Genomic DNA, 18,529 nt, shown 5'->3' with positions numbered 1-18,529 from the left:
GTGCATTACGAAAAGCATACCACGGCAGCTGAAAATATTGATGTAACGAATGCCAATTTTTCGAGCCTAATCATCATCGCAATTTTTCTTTATCATCTTTTTCTTCTATTCTTGCAAGGATGAGATACATAAAACCTTGCTGGCGCAATGCTTAACGAAGGACGGAGGACTAAGAATTGCACGAACGAGTGATGCGCTCAACTCGTTAGTACAATCCTTAGTCCTCTGTCCGTGGTCCAGTTACCGCCAGCAAAGTTTCGATTAAAAAACCAACTATCTCCATTCCACGCCATGAGATACTTATCCACGCTAGAATTTATAATCATAAAGCAGATTTAGCCAGACGGCCCTTTGCTGCTTACCCAGGTGCTACTTCGTGCTGGCATTGCTGACATAAGCATGCTGGCATTTCTTATTGAGGCTTCAGTGGATATCTGTAACACACTTTTCTAATAATAGGAGTTAAACAAGTTAAAAACGCCAAATAGTAATTAAGCTTTGGCAGCAATTATTTTTAGTAATTGTGTCCGATCCCGGAGACCCAGAGTTCGATTTCCCTGATAGAAATACGCGCAATTTTCTTCAAACACTATACCTAAATTTGTACACTGGAGCTTTCCTGAACAATTTGTGGAGCATACAACCGATCCTTGAGGGAATTTTCGTTATACATGTCATTGTCCATATAAGGGCCATACACCGGTTATTTTTTTCGTATGATGGTTCTGCATTTTTGACGAAGTTAACCCCGTATTTCGCATTAATGTTTGTACTATTAGAAGGACAAAACTTCTTTATTTTGTTTTGAAAGATGCCTGGCATTACTTTTAGCACGAAGTTTAGCACTATTTGGGAAGCATTCATTATTAAAAAAAATTGAACAAAGATTTCAAATCTCAAAAAGATAGTCCGGGTGGGGGAAAATTAATAAGGTTGCCTTGGTGTACTCAATCGCATGAAATTCTCATGGCCCCGCACGCGTAAGCTACAAGAATGTTTCTTGCAAGATTGTGAGATATAACTCTAACTGCACATAATACTAATATATTATTCATTTTATGTTTTTCAGAAATGTTTGCTCCATCCACCGGATAACTATTCTGCAAGTCAACAACAACTTCAACGAAAATAAGCGAATTAGTTTTGTGTGCACTACTGTCACGGCTGCGAACAAATGGCCCTGCAATAAAAAGATTAATTTTGATTACCACGTTGCTTTTCTGTTTTAAGCACTTAGGTATCTGTTCATTCAGTTACCCACATTTTCCCGTAACTCATCCTCGTTGTCATATGGTTGACGCACTTGATCCGAATAATCTGCCCACAATCAAGCGGTCCTAAAGATGAAGACATTTCCGCATGGTGCAAGATGCATTCACAAGGGGCATCACATGTGGCAACCCATAATTTCACCTACAATTTACGGAACATTCTGCAGGGTTTACGACGATAATTGGAACACTAAATTTTTTCCTAAGCGAACCGCCGCTCTGTTCGCGCTCACACTTCCAACAAAGGTCGAATTTTAAGGTCTATTCTCTGTGACACCGGGAAAAATGACGGTAAGTACTTCTTTTGCCTGAACATAAATAAAAACTATTTTCGCCTATGAGAAAACGACAGCCGATTTGGGCGTGCGAGCTAGTGCAGGCTGATTTTGAAATGACGGCGCCACCTCGGGTATGCAGCGGGAAACGGACGACGGCTATCCACCGTAAGAAGGAACTAAATGAAGTAACACGACGATCAGCAAGTCTATTTTGTCCCTATTTTACGATTATCACAAATTATTGCATAACAGCGGATACTAATCATAAGATATCCCAACGGTTCATCGTTGCCAGTAAACGTTGGATTTGTTTCCTCACCTGCTTTCATGTTTTCTGATCGTCTTCTATTTCATTTGGCTCCTTCCTACAACGGAAGGAGATAAATGGCGTAGCGGACGATCAGAAAACCTGCTTTTACATTTTTGGATCGTGTGTTACCCTATTTGGCTCCTTTCATCCTTGAAAGGATCGCTAATCCCCATCGTTCGTTTCGCTCTCCATACCCCAGGTGGCACCTTCGTTCCAAGATCGGCTTGCACTAGGTGGTACATACAAATTGGCCGCCATTTTCGTATGGGCAAAATTGTTTTCATTTATTTTCAGAATAAACAGGTAAGTACCATCGTTGCTCCCGTTGTCTAACAAAAAAGAGCACGAAATGCGTCCTCCGTGTAAAGTTTAAGCGCGAACCGCGCTGTGGATAGCTCAGTGTTCCAATATTGACGTAATGCCCTGTAAATACACGTCCTAATTCAAAACTCTTACGCCCGACCTGCGCGTGTCCTATTAACTCCTGCCTACGTCTACACCGCACTGCTCCACACCGCACTCAAGAAGTTTTTTAATTGAACAGTAGAGGCGCGAATCACGAGCCACCAAACAACAACTAAGCACCAAATAATAACTACTTCACAGTTCAAATTTAAGAACGTCTGTCAATATAATCTGTGCTTCGATCCCAAAAAGAAATTATTTTGCAGGCAATTGAGAATGTCCTGGTAACATTATTTCTCGTAGATTTCTTGAAGGCGTTAGATCAACTTAGCCACGCTATATTTTTAAATAAGCTCGAGCATTATGCTACTTTCTTTTGCATTAAAATGACTAAGGGGCTTGAATGCAGTAGACAGAGTCACGAAATTTTAGTTTGTTTCAAACCGCACCGCGTTGTATTTTGTATTCGTGGTTCCTTTCAGATAATCGGACACATTCTTAATGTTGCAAAACTGTTTCCTGCGGGTGGGTAACCAGGTGCGTGCTAAATACTAATCTGGAATTCTGGCCGCCTATTGTACGTGTTGTGTGGATGCGAAGTTTGTTGCGATGGGCCAATTTAACGAATTTAATAAGACAAGCAAGATGACATCTATGGCTATGTTCTATGGAAATACACTCGATAGGAAGACTAAGAACGCTCTTGGCAGCGTGCACAACTCCTGCTAACCTATATTTTCAATCGTAAATAGTGTAAATATATCGTAAAGTTTGGCTTTTTCCCCGTGACATGTTGGCAGATGCTGGGTAACGACATCATCGAGCGCTCTTCTGGACCAAAGTCGTCTTCAGTGGTACTAGTAAAGAAGAAAGGCAACACGTTGACATCATGCGCTTATTTTTACGGTCAAGTGAATAAGATAACAAAAAAGACGTGTACCCTGTGTTTCCCATTGACGGTGCCCCGGATTCTCTGCTCGCTGCAAAATACTTTTCTTCCATCTCCCTGCGTCCCGGATATTGAAAAATTGCAGTTGATGAACTGGACCTCAAAGAAACAGCCTTTATTTTACCTGATGGACTATACCCGTTTAACGTAATGCCCTTGGGAATCTACAATGCACCTGCCACATCTGAAAGATTGATAGAAACCCTCCTCCATTACCTTAGTGGTCGACATGCCTGCGTTCCCTAGACGACGATACTATTTCTACTCTACCTTTAAATCTCACCTGCAACGTCTGCCTACTATTCTTTCTGAACTTCGCCTCGGAAAACTTGAGTAAAATTGCTCCAAGCGCAAATGCGGACAACGTAAACTTGACATTATAGGTAATGGTGAGGATTGTCAGGATGTTCAACGCGATCCAGCTAAAATACACACAGCCGAATAGTTTTTACTCCAGCAATCTCTAAAAGATATCAAAAGCATCATATAACTCTGACCCCACTTTCGCGGCTTCGTACAAAACTTCGCGCCCTTCGCCTGGCTCCTAATTGTTCTCAAGATGGACGTTTCATTTTCTTGGGAGTCTCTAGAAGCTCAGGTCTTCTCTGCGCTCTTTGACAAGTTCTATACAACGTCTATACCAGCTCACTTCGACGTTTCCGCCCCAAACCGAACTTTGTACTGACGCCAGCGGTCCGGGAAAAGGTGCGGTCTTAGTTCACTGCCAGAATGGCGACGACCGCCTGATGGCGTACGCCAGCCGCCTACTCTCTCGCTGAGCTCAAATATTCTATCACAGAGCGTGAGTGTCTTGCATTAGGATGGGTTGTGACGACATTCCGTGCTTACGTTTTCGGCCGGACCTTTTTACAGTCACGGATTACCACGCTCTCTCTTTGCTACAACACCTAAGACATCCCACGCACCATCTTGGATGCTGGGTTTCACGGTCACCGGGGCATTCGGTTTGAGCCTTCTACAAATATCTTTTATTTATTTATTCATTCATGCACACGACCCCTAAAAGACCCCGTGAAACGGTATTACAAAGGGGGGGTTAAATATGCAAAGCGCACACGTATTGCATTCGCGCAATAAAGAATACGGGGAAAGAAATAAAAGAAAACATAAATGTTCAAACCAGAAAGGAAATCAGTACACACGGTATACGGTTCAAAAGTATGGCAAATCAAAATTCAGTTGTTAGAAACTGTCAGAACAAGACAAGAGTATAAAAAATGGTTTAAATTCTATCCGCACAACAAGAAATAGAAAACACAGGGGAAAAAATTAGAGCTCATTTTGAACAGAAAAAATTAGAGCAAAGTAATAAATGTCAGCAGGTTCGATTTGGTGAAATTTGGTGTTGACTTTTTGAGAGGTGATGTATGACAGTACAATATTGCATTCGACTATTGTACATGGAATGAAAGACGGGGAAGAGTAGATAAGTGACAACTTATGCATTTAACTTTGTAGGGATGGTCATGGCGTGTGGATAAATGACGGCAAATGATCAGAAAAATCATCGTGAAGTGAAACATGGCGATAAAGTTTTTGGAACAGTGATAGGCGGCAGAGTTGGCGGCGATGAGATAGATCAGGTAGTTAGGTGCGATGTTTCAGGCCTCTGGCGACAGAATGACGTGAGTAGTCTGAATATATGAAGCCACCTGCACGGGTTTGCACTGCGATATAGTATAATTTATGATGCATGCTTGATGGGGATCCGAAATGGCTGATGCATATTTATTTTAGAACGTCTTAGGGTAGTAAATGCAATATTGCGAATGTTATGATGAGCATGTTTAGGGTTACCCATAAAAAAATGCAAGACCGACTAGCAGAGGTCAAGGGGTGTTTTATGTAATAATGCCATTGCAGGGCAGGTTCTAATAAATTCCCAGATATTTATTAGTAGTGTGAGCACCAGCAGTATCTACAGTCCTGGGACAATCTACTGTGCTGGGACAATCGCCGTGCTCCGATAGGATACCCTATCGTCATCGCTTCATCTTCATCATCTCGGCTTCTAGCATCACCATCACCGCTTCCTGACGGGGTGTTCCTGGGTCCTCGGCTCTCGGAATAAACCGCTCTCCTTCACGAGTCCTCGACTCTCTCAGTAGTAACGACGTCAATGGCAACGTTATAAAGCACGTAGGGGAGATGAATTCTGCAGGCGCGATCAGTGAAGGACATATGGTTTCTTTTAGAGTGGCGTTGTATCATTAGCCATACACTGATCGCGTAAGATCAGCTTGCAAAGTTTTACTGTCATTATCACAGAAAATTATTCGTTGAATCACAAAGTCATCAAACAGGTAATTTCGATTCACCCGATATAACCTCCCAACATTATTTGGGATGACACGTATGACAAGTGATGGGACAATTTATGGAATTTAGGACGACCATGATGTTAGGTATGGCTATGTTCTATGGGGACGCATTTTAGAGCAAGACGAGAATTTTTTTTTGATACCGGACGCTATATGTTGTTGATTCTGGACAGGTTTCCAGCGCCAATTTTATGCGGTACCCTTTCGAGTATCGTACTGTTCTCGAAATACCTGTTTCAACTACCCTCGCAGGAACATTTCTTCTGTAAGAAAGAGCGTGAACACAAGGCACATATATTCGACACTTTTCAGTGTATAAATCTGTTTTATGATTTACTTATTACAACAATGTTCAGCCCAAAAAAATTTTGGGCATATTAGAGACGGAATATGACGGCAGCAACGCGCATTGAAGCGATTTGGAATAAATTTACCAGGGATAAGATTTTTTAAAGCAGTAAAACCACGTTTAAAATGCCCTTGTAAGAGGCGGCAAGAACAGGAGGAGTCTACCCCCCCCCCCTCCCCCTGCGGCGCTCAGCGCCATACACACCACAACAAAATATAAAGAAAAAGACACCGTTCCCGCTGTCGGCTTGAGCGGCGGCAATAACTTCGATTGGATGTTTTAATAAACACTGAGGGAGGGGGGGTCTTCATTTGTATTTTAAAAACAGACATTTCCGCAAGCTACCACTCCCTCAAACGGCTGCGCTGATGAGGTGGCGTAGGCAATGGGTGCAACCAGGTGGCTGTCATTGGATATATCGGGGGCTCTATGTTCTGAGACAAATCTGCGAAATCGGGCCAACACACTCCAGATTTTTTTTTCGCCATTGTGCCTTAGCGATAAACTTCGATTACAGCTCACACGGTGCACCTATATCCGTTGCGCGTGTTGCCGCTCTCTTCGTAAATATACACCGTGGCAACCAACCAATTCGATACCACCGTGCACACAAAACTACAGTCAAACCCGTTTATAGCGAGTTGCAATATGTACCGGGATTAGTTCGATATATCCAATAATTCGATATAGCCGAACCCGCCTATAACGAACTTATTGTTACAAGTTCGCAATCCGCGGGAGCTCCCCCCCCTCTTGTCGCCCTCCCCAACTCCACCATCCCCGCATGCAGAAACAAACGCATTAAAGTAGCCAGTACCATACCCAAAATAATCCATTTATTGCAAGTAATAAAGCTACTTTCCGCCTGAACTGCCTACTTTGCAAAGAAAAAAGCTGTGATTTTTGTTTTCCCTTTCGTTTTGGCGGCTTCAACTAGCATAGAATTCTCTACACGAAACATTGTTACACCAGTTCGAGTCCGCGTCCTCCAAAATCTAAGAAGCATTGGCGGAGCACATCGACTCCCGAAAGCGCTTCATTATAAGCGTCGGACGGCTTTCACTCGAGACATCATCGGGAACATGGGGGAGCTATTCCCGCAGTTCACCGATGCTGCTGTATTGGTCCGGACTCGCTGACTGAGCGGGTTCCGTCGTCAGTCCCGCGCGTCGGAAACAGTTACGGAATGTGCCTGGCGTCACGTCGTCCGTGCAAGGTGCAATGTCTCAGTAGCAACTCTTGCTTTGTGGTCGCGGCCAATCCGCATCTCAATCACCGCTCCGAGACCGTGCATTTCGGCGGCCATTTTGGACGCGCAGAGTTCGATATATCGGATGTGAACTTCGTTATAAGGAATATGTTTCCCATGTATTTCCGTAACTGAAATTTTTTTGTTTGATATATAGCATAATTCGCTCTATCCGGGTTCGTTATAGCCGGGTTTGACCATAGCATGTTTAGATAATGGCGGTGATGGTATTGGTGGCTAAGACCTCGGGATTCGCGTCGCACAAACGAGACAGGCGCTTGAGACCGGCGAAAAAGACGAAGACGAACATGTATCTGGGTGAAACTAGCTGACGATATGAAGGTACAGTCACTACCATACTGCGACACTTAAGTCAATCCTGAACACACAGAGTTCTAATGGGGAAGAAAACTACCACGCTTAAGTTCACTTCCAACAGGAACCGGTAAGGAATCAAATGTCTCACGTGCGTTGGCACTGTCGATGCAGTCGGTGCTGATATTTCCCTGTTGTCGGCGACTTCTTGGATGTGGTCACGAGGTACACAATGCTGCTCAGTCGAAGCCCGCGATATAATGCGCGGTCGACGAACTGCTGGCACTGCAGCCTGGCTCGGTCTCCGGGCGTCCTTAACGACGGCCTCGGTAGACGACAGCTACCGCACCTTGCGGATAGCTCTCCGAATCATCGCTCTTTCGAACACCCCCCCCCCCTGCTTCGTCGGCACCCACGATCTCCTCTTCCTCATCTTCCTTTTCCGACGTCACATTATCGCCCCCGCTATTTTCTGGTTCACTTTGAGGCGAAACTTTGACGGCACATAGCCCCAGAGGGTGATTGTCTCCGCTCTGCTAAATGATCTCTAAAGCTTTCACCATTCTGTCCTGTACCTCATCACAATGCTCCTCCCCACTTAAGAAAGTTGTTGGGGATACACAACACACTTTCATAAAAAAACACACACGATGAGGAAAATCCATGGGCACGCGCAAAACGAACTGTCACAAACTCTTTCTGAATATGGCCCAGAAGGCAATGTCCTAAAAGCACAGTTCAACAACCGAGTCCTCATTTCCGTTAGCCCAAAAATGAAATAACACGTCGCGTTTAGTCTAAACAGCGGCAAAAGGATCCAGTGATGAAGCTAATCTTTTTTTCCCTGTATTTCCAACAGGGCTGGCCGTGAAGCTTGAGACGGTGTGGTCTCATCGAAACCCAGTCAGTCCTCTTGCTCATGCAGTGTCCTCTGGCACCCTTCTGGGCATCAAGAAGTCGCTGTAGTCCAGACCAGTTCTTGGAGTCTTTCAGACCCGTTCTCGCCATATGGATACGGGAGTAGGAAGGACTCGTCTGGTGCATAAAAAAGGTCGGTTGTCCAGTTGGGAAGCTGACCTGTCTTGGCCACTCCTGTGACTGTAGCCACGCGGAGCGAATCTTGCGCAGCGTCTTATTACTTGGTTTAAACTGCAGCCGCCTCCGCTTGAACAAGCACGTTAAAGAAATCTTCCTCCTCAGACGTCTGTAGCTCCTGTTCGTCTGAAGGGCCTTCCGGTTCGCCATCCCTATAATAAAAAAATGCATCTTCTCGAACTTGCGCTCACCTTGCCGCTTTTTGCCCGCCTTTACCGAAGGTCCGGGCTTTCTCCGTGGGTGCTTGAATTGCAGATCGGAGAACCCAATCGTCGAAGCTCCATATTTGTTGGGAACAGTGGAAAGCGATGTATCGCTCTTTTGGGTGATATAGGTGCCCGTAGCTCCGGCTTCACTCACCTTGATCTTTGGCGGTAATAGGCCGTCAATGAGCTGCAAGCTGCTTTGCTGAAGGTTACCTTCAACGGTTTGAGTTGATGTTCTGCTCGACTGAGGTATCAAGGTTTGTTCCTCCGAACGAGATTGGCCTTCGTCATTATTAAGTAATTTAACATCTTATTCAAGACGATTCATGAAGCCTCCACGAGATGCATGCACCGGCATATCTGCTGTAGGGAAGTGAGCTGGACTTCTTGCGGCGGAAGTTTCCTCCACCTTAATATAAACCGTTGCGTCCGTAACTAAAGCTAGTTCAACTGCTCTTCCCCTTCTGAACTTCTCGAGAGCTGCTAACTGCTGCCTTAGCATTCTGTTCTCCTTTTCCTGTGCTTCCTTTTCAGCTTCATACTCTGCCTCCCGCTCTGCTTTGAACTTCGCACGCTCATTATCCAACCACCTCCGCATTTCTATTCTCTTCAGTCCTGCTTTCATTCCTTCAGAAACAAGGCTTTCCAATTCTTCAATTCCTATATCGATAAGGTCAAACTTGCGAGTCTCTTTCGCTCGTTAAAGTCACAGTCTACAAGATATTAGTAGACAGTCATGTTCGTCTTCGGACTGTCATGAGCCTCTTAATGTCCATGCCTCGAATCGCCTCCGTTTATCCCGAAATCTAGCCTTTCCCCTCTTCGAGATGGTAGAGAAGAGGTCCTGTTGCGGAAGCCAGTTGTGATGGTATTGGTGGTTAAGACCTCGGAATTTGCGTCGCACAAACGAGACAGGCGCTTGAGATCTTTATGATGACGGGCACGAACATTTATCCGGACGAGTTAAGAAGTACGAAATTGCAGGGACGAGCAGAACGAGATACAAAACTCTCTCCTAAAGATACAAAGTTCGGGCTACGGCGACGAAAGATTAACAGTTCGCAGTCTAGAAACCTGGCCGTTACAGATTAAGCGTCGCACTTCGTAGGGCCCACTCACGGCTGAGGCATTGGCTAGTTTCGGTACTCGGCGGCTCTCGGTAGATCGGCACAGAGGGAACACGACATCACACAGTCGAAGCCGGCGATATAATGCACGGTCGACGACGCCAAGGCTGCCCAGTCGAAGCCGGCGATTTAAGGCGCGGTCGACCAATGGCTGGCACTCCAGCCCGGCTCGGACTACGGGCGTCCTTAACGACGGCCTCGTTAGATGACGGCTACCGCACCTTGCGGGTAGCCCTAGGAAATATTGCTGCTACGAACACCCCTGCATTGTCACCAGCCACGATGTCCTCGTCCTCTTCCTCCGACGTCACATTATCGCCCCCGCTATTTTCCTGGTTCACTTTGAGGCGACACTTTGAGGGCACATACCCCCAGAGGGTGATTGTCTCCGCTCTGCTAAATGATCTCTAAAGCTTTCACCACTCTGTCGTGTACCTCATCACAATGGCCATTTAGGGTGGGTGGATGCTTCCTGTCGAGCTCCTGAATAAATTGCTAGTACTCGTTTCCTTGACGGGAATAGCAGCATTGGCGACGTAGAAAGAGAAGGAGCATTCTTCCTCACTCGTACCAGAAGCACTTCGCATTACTTTCAATCTGAACGAATTAACATGCCTGTTTTTTCTGTTAAAAGCAACACCTAATAAATGCAGATGTGCCTCGCATTGCTGTGTGGTGTATAGAGTCCTTTTGATATGGTAAATCCTGTTGTCAATTCTCTGTCCAATAAGACCTCAGAAACAGATAAGACGTACTTTGACAAATTATAATCTTCCTGCTCGGGATGATTCTGTGAGAGTGTCCTAACAGGTTTTTTAATTGGCCTGTATTCTGTGGCCGAAATGGCGTCAAGCGAAGGTCTAAACATTACAGGGTCAACTCAGCTTTCTCTCATGATGGTGAAATAGGTAAAAATATATTCTCTGTGAGTTATGTTATGATTTACGCCACTGTGTTTAGCTCTTTTGGGTATTGTGCGGTTGAGTTATTCTTGTGGACTGGATGGCCTCGCCGAACGCGCAAGACTATAAATTCTGTTTATGGGTTGAATTCACTGCAGCTGCCAGTTTCAAGGCTACCAAGCTTTGCATAGTGCCACATTCTGGTTGGCTTCCTGGCGTCAAAGAAATAATGGCTACGGAGACTTTCTCCTAGAGTGAAACAAGCAGATTTATATGAAAATACGAAGGCATGGGACTTTGTGCTGGTCCGGATGGAAGAATCATGCCATAAAGTTGGGGGAAATCTTTTCACCCAGAGTATCACGCCAAACTGTTTGTTTCGCTGATGTGGAGAGGATGCGTTTTTCGGTCAACGGTGCAAACGCGTGACGGCTGTTCACGTAGTATTACGAAGCCAAAGTGACTACTGCAACGCCACAAAGGTATCACTGAGTAATGTTTCCTTTATCTGTGGCCACCATGAGTGCAATCAAACTCAAGAGACATCCCTATACTTTCTGTTGCTATTGCGCGAAACATCCAGACGGCACCCTCAAAGTCTACAGAAATAATTTTTCTCTTCTGTGAGATCCACTCAAAGCATTTCGACATATTTTGGTCCATTTGAAATACAAATTGAATGTCAAACCTTTTATGCTTCTGCCTTTAAAACATCACAACAGAACGATGTATTTTGGCATGTAGGGCAGAATATGAGCAGCAGACAGAATTTGCAAACAAACGCCAAAATTGAAATCAAAATTATTTGTTTTATTGCATCATAATGTTCATGTAGCAGTGGTGATAAAAAAAAGAAAGACAGGCAGCCTAAATTTGTTAAAATTCCTAATAGGTGCTGATTGCAGCTCCACTTCCAGGGCAAGGAATTTCTGAAAAAGAAAAAAGATCTTTTAATCATCAGCCTTGTGCGATTTATATTATGTGTGCACACGCCTTTAGAACAGATGACATAGTTGCTTTTCCCTGTGGGTAATGAATTAGCATTTAGTCATATGAGTATTACGGTACTTCGACTTAGTGTGAAGATGTGCCACTAGATGGTGAACTTGGGGCTGACTCATCATCATTACCTTATGTTTGAAGTATATTCCATGAGCACGATTATTGCAGGAAATAATGTTAGGGGGCCAGTGCTGTTTTTGCAGTGGCCGAAAACATTTCTGAGCATAGTGCGTACAATGAATATGCATGACACAATCCTGAAGACGGCAATTTTTCTTAGTGCAAATTTAGTGAATTAGGGTATGCTGGCTAAATAGTTTTCCACTGACAAGTTCTTTAATTCAAGTGCTTCTATAATACAGGTCCGAGTAAGAAAACCAGGAGGTTGTGCAGACGAAAGAGAGGCTTGCCCTGCTATGAATAAAGGTACCTCTATTTCTTAAAAATGAATTTAGCAAATTATACCTCTCCCTCTCGACAAGAATTCAAATAATCCCATAGCCGCGTTTAGGAAACGTAACATTTTAGTTAATGTATCATGACGAGTTGAATGGTGTATTCAACAGAGATATGACAAATATTAAACGCGCAGTGTATTTTTATCGAATGATTGAGGTTACGGATTTTCTAACACCCAAGGTACCTCTTGATCTCTTTTCGAAGACCTAAATAATCTTTTTGCTACCAGTAAGCAATTGTTTGTGGCGATACCGTGTTTCTTTCTAGCACCCCGTCTATCAGAAAACCGCGTTGGCAAATATAACTGGGCAAGTCTACCGACAGTGTCAGCTACCTCGTATTTGTTTCCTTTAGCTCTACTTAACTGCAATCTAGAACAGCAGTGTCACCAGTACTTACACTTCTTCTTGCGGAGGAGGGTGGTGTAGTCGAAGGGAGAGCCAAGACCGTAGCCGTAGTTCAGGCCGTACGCTCCGAGACCGTGACCGAAACCGTAGTGGCCAGCACCGTAGCCGAGGGTGCTGACACCGTAGCCGTAGGCTGGGGCAGCGTGGGCGATGTCGTAGGAAGCAACGACTGGAGCAGCGTGGGCAACACCGTAGGAGGCAATGACTGGAGTAGCCTGGGCAACGGTGGCCACAGCTGGGGCGTGGTGGACGGTGGTGGTTTCCACAGCTGGGGCAGCGTGGACGGTGGCGACTGGGGCGGCGACAGCGGTAGCGACTGGAGCAGACTGGTAGGTGGTGACGCGGGTCACGGCTGGAGCGGCGGCGTAAGTGGCGACTGGGGCAGACACAGCAGTGGCAACTGGGGCAGACACAGCGGTAGCGACTGGAGCAGACTGGTAGGTGGTAACGCGGGTCACGGCTGGGGCGGCGGCGTAGGTAGCGACTGGGGCAGCAACAGCGGTAGCGACTGGAGCAGACTGGTAGCTGGTGACACGGGTCACAGCGGGGGCGGCAGAGTAGGTGGTGACTGGGGCAGCAACAGCGGTAGCCACTGGGGCAGCCTGGTAGCTGGTGACACGGGTCACGGCGGGAGCGGAAGCGTAGGTGGCGACTGGGGCGGCAACAGCGGTAGCCACTGGGGCAGACTGGTAGCTGGTGACACGGGTCACGGCTGGAGCGGCAGCGTAGGTGGCGACTGGGGCAGCAACAGCGGCAGCGACTGGGGCAGACTGGTAGCTGGTGACCCGGGTCACGGCTGGGGCAGCGGCATAGGCGGCGACTGGGGCAGCAGCATAGGTGGTGACTGGGGCAGCGTGAGCGACGGTGGCCACGGCTGGGGCGTGGTGGACGGTCGTCACGGCTGGAGCAGCCTGGTAGGTGGACACGGTCTTAGTGACAGCTGGGGCAGCAACAGCGTAGCTAGTAGCTGGGGCATAGCTGTAGCCGAGGCCCAGACCAGAGTATCCGACGCCATTGGCAAGGCCATAGTGGGACAGGCCGTAGCCGAGGCCAGTGGAGCCAAGGCCGTAGCCGAGCCCAGTGGAGCCAAGGCCGTAGCCGACGCCGTAACCACCAAATCCGGTGTAGCCAGCGAAGGCGCTGGTGGCCAAAGCGAGTACGATGCAGGCACGGATCTGAAATCGGCGAGAAATGGTATTATCGTGGGACTCGCTATTCTGTAGTTTACGAGTGTGCGCTTCCGATTTGCAAGCCAGAGTAGTCAAACTGCGCGTGTTTATGTTCAGTTTCCCATATTCTTAAAATTAACCCAGCCCAGCATAGCTTAAAAAATGAAACATTGTACTCGTAGATCAATGAGGACAGGATCGGTTTGCGACTAGCGCGATAATGTTACGTATAATTTCATTTGTTGCTTTCTTACTTTTCTGTTCTAGAACAGCTGTCTTCATTCCTGCTGTTATTTTATAGCGGCAGGGAAAGTTCTAGTCCCATTGTTTTCATATTATGAGTAAGGCACGAGACAGTGTCTGCAAAGAAATAACCGGTTAGCACTTGTACAAATTATAATCTCAGGAAATGTCGACCCTACTCTTAACAGTGTTCGTACTAATAATTGCTGTTTATGGGCGGCATTTTGCGCAGACTTTATGGAACGGTTAGTAAAATCTGAACTCTTCGGGAAGGCTGCAAGAAGCTGCTTACCATGGTTTCTTCAGCTGCTGATAGTCCAACTGCTGACTTCGCTATGGTGCGGGTCCCTTTTTATACAAGACTGGTCGTATGTGGCAGGGCTGTGGTGGTGTCTGAGCCAATGAAAAGAACTTACGAGAGAGAGCGGAGAGAGGCAGCACGTAGGTTCAAAATTTCAAAATTTGTAATTGCCGTTAACGGTGCTGGTTGCGCCGCACACTTAAGCTGCATAAAAACTGCAGCAAAGAATGTCTGGAGGAAATCTTCAGCCTGCCTAGAAAGAAGCGGATGTCCCCTACGACCTCGACACTTTGACGCATATTAGTGGTGTCGCAAGTCCGCGGGACGTGCTATCCGAACTGATGAGCATCTATTCTAGCATGAGAACATACAGAGGAAACAGCCGCGACAACCTCACGTCCGGTGGGTAACGGTACATCCCCGCGCCTACAAAACTGGTTCTAGTATACGGCTCTGAAGTAGAGCGCACGTATCCCTGATATCAGTTACTCGTGCATTTTTTGTCTTTGTCTCCTTCTACGCTCTATGCTTAATCCCTTCTTACGCGTAAGTCGCCTAAATTCAGATATATCAATGAAAGGGAAGGAATATTGTAAACGTAGCACGATTCGCGGAGGCGGCGTCCGGTACCCGCCGGAGATGTTCCCGGGTTGGTTTAAATAATTGGTAACAAGCCGTACCAGCCGGCTACTGTCTGCTTGTGCTGCTTGAGCGTGTGCGTCTTCCATAGGTGCAAGGCATGGATACGTTATTTCCTCCCATTCTCCTCCTCTCGTTCTCAGGCTTTTAACATTCATAGACTCCGAGCTGTAGTCAGCGCCATTTGCAGGCTTAAAATCAATTTCTTCTCTCTGTCTTGCCTTTCATGTGTAGTTCTAGCTTGTACTTCGGAATACGGGCTGTTTGTGTATATATTTCGCATTCAATATTTGGGTAATTATGGCACGGCACCTCGGTGCGTACGTACGTATTCTCTTTGTTCTGCCTAAAGTTCAAGCTTTTAGGTGAACTTTTGTAAGCGTTGACAAAACTGGAAAAGTACTCCGTGGCTGACGACCAATCAACTTTTATATAAAAAGCAAATCCATTCAGTTGTAAACTCCATTCGCCTGGCCGTTTCGTCAGAACGCATTTAGGAGCAACCTGTTTTACTGCGTGCTCTTTATTTATACGCAGCAATAAATGCCCCCGCCAATGGTGGCGTGCCTCTTTGAATGAAGTAATCTTGTGGGGGTTCATTTTTCTCAGTGAAAACGCAATCACCGTTGGGAACGCCCATTTTGAATGAAGTCGCTTTGTCTACTTGGTGATAAAATTTCACATAATAAACGTGCTACAGCGCGGTTACAGAAAGAATACTTTAAAAGTCAAGTGCCCGAAGACCTTGTTTTTAATTGTTTTTTTCTTTTTCGTGACCCATTATTTGGCGCCTTTCCCCGTGTCCGACGTTGTCGGTTTCGGCCATCTGCAGTAAAATGTCCTCGGTAGTCAAAATACTCAAAAGCTGGGCTTTGTTGCCGTGACAATCACTGGCAGAATCTCAAGTAGAGTTTATACGTTTTTTTTTTTAATTCGAAATGGATCGCAATAAAGGTCTTACGTCTTGTTGCACCAAGGCTCCCTCCCACACGTCAGGCTCCGACATGCTGAACCCAACATTGGCCACCGAATACGCGCCACATATATCAGTAACAGGACATTGTCGTCCTGTTGGTTGTACAAAGCAATACTGCGGTTATTATTTCGCGCTTACCGTTTGACTTTGTAAAGGGAAAGCCATTTGCAACCATCCACCTTGTTGGCGATTCGAAGGAATAAATTTTGTTGTCGGCCAGTGCTTTCTGTGTCTTGTTTATAATAATTTAGTTCTTTTCTCCGGCATTCAGTCTTGCGTTTGTTCCTCCGTTTTTGGAAGTGCGGATGCGCCGAATTTTGACGCTTACAATACTGAAACATATTCTCTGAGCGACCAGTTCGTAGCAGAGCTGTACAATTAAACCATACACCTTTATCATCTATTCCGTGTACAAATTTGTTGGTACAAAGGTGGCCGCAAAATAAATCGGCCTACGCTAGCGGTCCAGGAAAAGTATTGGCGCGACATATTCCGGCCCAGCCCCTGCTATCGAGAGTGGTTTTTGCGCATGCGCGTCCTTTGCTAGTCAGTCACTGCATGCCAGTTTTTTTTCAATTTCAGCGACAGCGCCTTGTTTAGAATGAGAGACCCGGTGACGTGTCGCGCGCCGAAAGAGTGGCACAATTATATGCAGCAGCCAGGAGCCTGCAGCATGGGCCGAAGCCGTGTAATGCGTACAGTTTGTACGGTGTCATTGCTAAAGGCCTGGTTTTTAAGCATTAATAATGCACGTTTTAGTCACCTAAACAGGGAGGCAAAACAACGTAGTAGTCCTGAAGTCGCCTAAATATAGTCACCATTAAGCTTTACACAAATCAAATAATTACAAACGAGGACGTGCGAACCTGTATCTACGAACGGAAAAACAAGAAGTGCTATTGGTTATTAATGGCACAATAGAACCAACAGTTGGTCATAACCGTTCAACTGTCCCATAAAACTACCAGACTAATGACGGTGAATTGGCCGTACTCAATGAGCCCACCACTCACGTTTGTATTCGACGACCACTATTTCGTGCTCGAGTGTCGCATGTAGTGAAACAGGCATAAAAAATATTAGTTCTAATCTGAGAATACTGAATAAAAAAGCGATACTTTGTTTGCATAAAGCAATTAATTACGACACAACAAAAATAAACATAAATAATAAATGCTAGAGCAACGAAACTAACCGTGTTACCTGAGGCCTTTTACGTGCAACTCTGGCCATTTCCTCCTGCACAATAATATTAATCAAATTTTACAGGCACGTTCGAACACTGTTGAATACACTTCACCACATTTTAACAAATTTTTTTAAAAGGTGCGTAGCAGCGAAACAGATTTTTGGTGTAACACCTTGTTCTAAATCCCGTCGGCAGTGTGGATTTAAAGGCCCGAGGAAATACTGCTCGCAGTGATGTTTCGTACTCGGCTCATCAATACAGACATTAATAGCTAACAAAGGAGGATTTGATTCTTCTACCATTATGTTAAAATAGAGTTGGATTTGCGTACGCTTCTAGAAACAAGCATAAGACTCTAAGTACTTAAAAAAATTTGTTAAAGTGTAGGAATCACTGAAAATTGGTCAAAGAATAGAAAACTACCACCATATCCAGATTTTTTGATTCAAATTTGCGCCTGTTGTTACTGAGTGTGAGCTAGTAAGCTATGAAGGAACGCTCAACGTGGGTTATTGGAGCACAGTTGTACATAGGAACATTCGACGACTTATCCGACACAGGGTTCCTAGAGTGCTCGCGCGCGCATGCCCCTTTTCTGTTTTTTTTTATCTTTCAGAATTGACGGTTCTTCTTTGCTGTGCGTGGAGGCTTTGCGCATATTTAGAGTTTCTTGTCAACCTTTAAGTTTGTTTGCAGTGTTTACGAGAAACGTGGAGTTGGAGCGCAAGAATTCTAGGTCTCCTAGGAGGCTATCCACAGAGAGGACAGCTTGAGCCTCTCTGAGTGCAGAACTCTCTTAACCAGGAAAGCCATTTGTCGCAGCCTTGATGTCCGAAAAGTACCAGTTAATAATGGGCTAGTATCCATCATCCCCAAGCGTGTGACGATGGTTTCTGTGAAATGGAGAAGGGCAACTTCTACTTTCATGAGCCATAAAAAGTACATAACAAACAAAACAAAACCAGCATGCACGTCACATTCTTTTAATTTTCTTTCCTCTGATTGCTTTCCGTTCTTCATTTCCGAGTGTTGGATGAACTACGGGACCAGGTTGCACATCATAGAGTTTAGAACAGTCACTGTTGCCAGGTGACATAAATGGCGATCTCAAATTGCACTGTAAATTGAAACATAAGGTTAAATAGTGTTCATATAGGTGGCCATTTTGAAAAAAAAGGCATATACAAGCTTAAGAACAAAATGCCGAAATATGCATTTATAGGGACTATAAAACAACATTAAAGCGTTTGTTAACCTATAATTAATGCTCGTATATCAAAGATGTGCGCTGGGAAAGCAAAGAACAAAGTAGGCATGTGCCTAAATCCAGGTCTCTAGTCATGAAT

The 18,529-nt window shown here is 45.4% G+C and overlaps 2 protein-coding genes across 3 annotated transcripts in view; one reads left to right on the top strand and one right to left on the bottom strand.

Annotated features, from left to right (window-relative positions):
• The window catches only part of LOC144147031 (uncharacterized), a 38,721-nt gene extending 37,511 nt beyond the window's left edge, over nucleotides 1–1,210 (top strand). For both annotated transcript variants that reach the window (XM_077679058.1, XM_077679057.1), the window contains exon 3: nucleotides 1,070–1,210. In XM_077679058.1, the coding sequence (XP_077535184.1) occupies nucleotides 1,070–1,071 (2 nt within the window). In that variant the 3' untranslated portion in view covers nucleotides 1,072–1,210. The remainder of the gene's footprint in view (nucleotides 1–1,069) is intronic.
• A 10,377-nt stretch (nucleotides 1,211–11,587) lies between these two features.
• Nucleotides 11,588–18,529, bottom strand: part of LOC144146554 (uncharacterized) — a 39,808-nt gene continuing 32,866 nt past the window's right edge. Inside the window, exons 3-5 of the mRNA XM_077678497.1 lie at nucleotides 14,371–14,426; nucleotides 12,659–13,841; nucleotides 11,588–11,727 (exon numbers count right to left, since the gene is read on the bottom strand). Of these exons, the coding sequence (XP_077534623.1) occupies nucleotides 11,726–11,727; nucleotides 12,659–13,841; nucleotides 14,371–14,426 (1,241 nt within the window). The 3' untranslated portion in view covers nucleotides 11,588–11,725. The remainder of the gene's footprint in view (nucleotides 11,728–12,658; nucleotides 13,842–14,370; nucleotides 14,427–18,529) is intronic.

Source organism: Haemaphysalis longicornis, unplaced genomic scaffold (assembly GCF_048455015.1).
Source record: "Haemaphysalis longicornis isolate Haplotype H1 unplaced genomic scaffold, Haemaphysalis longicornis Haplotype H1 scaffold_7, whole genome shotgun sequence".
Classification (NCBI taxonomy): domain Eukaryota; kingdom Metazoa; phylum Arthropoda; class Arachnida; order Ixodida; family Ixodidae; genus Haemaphysalis; species Haemaphysalis longicornis.
The sequence above is the reverse complement of the archived record's forward strand: the minus strand, read 5'-3'. Positions and strand labels throughout refer to the sequence as shown.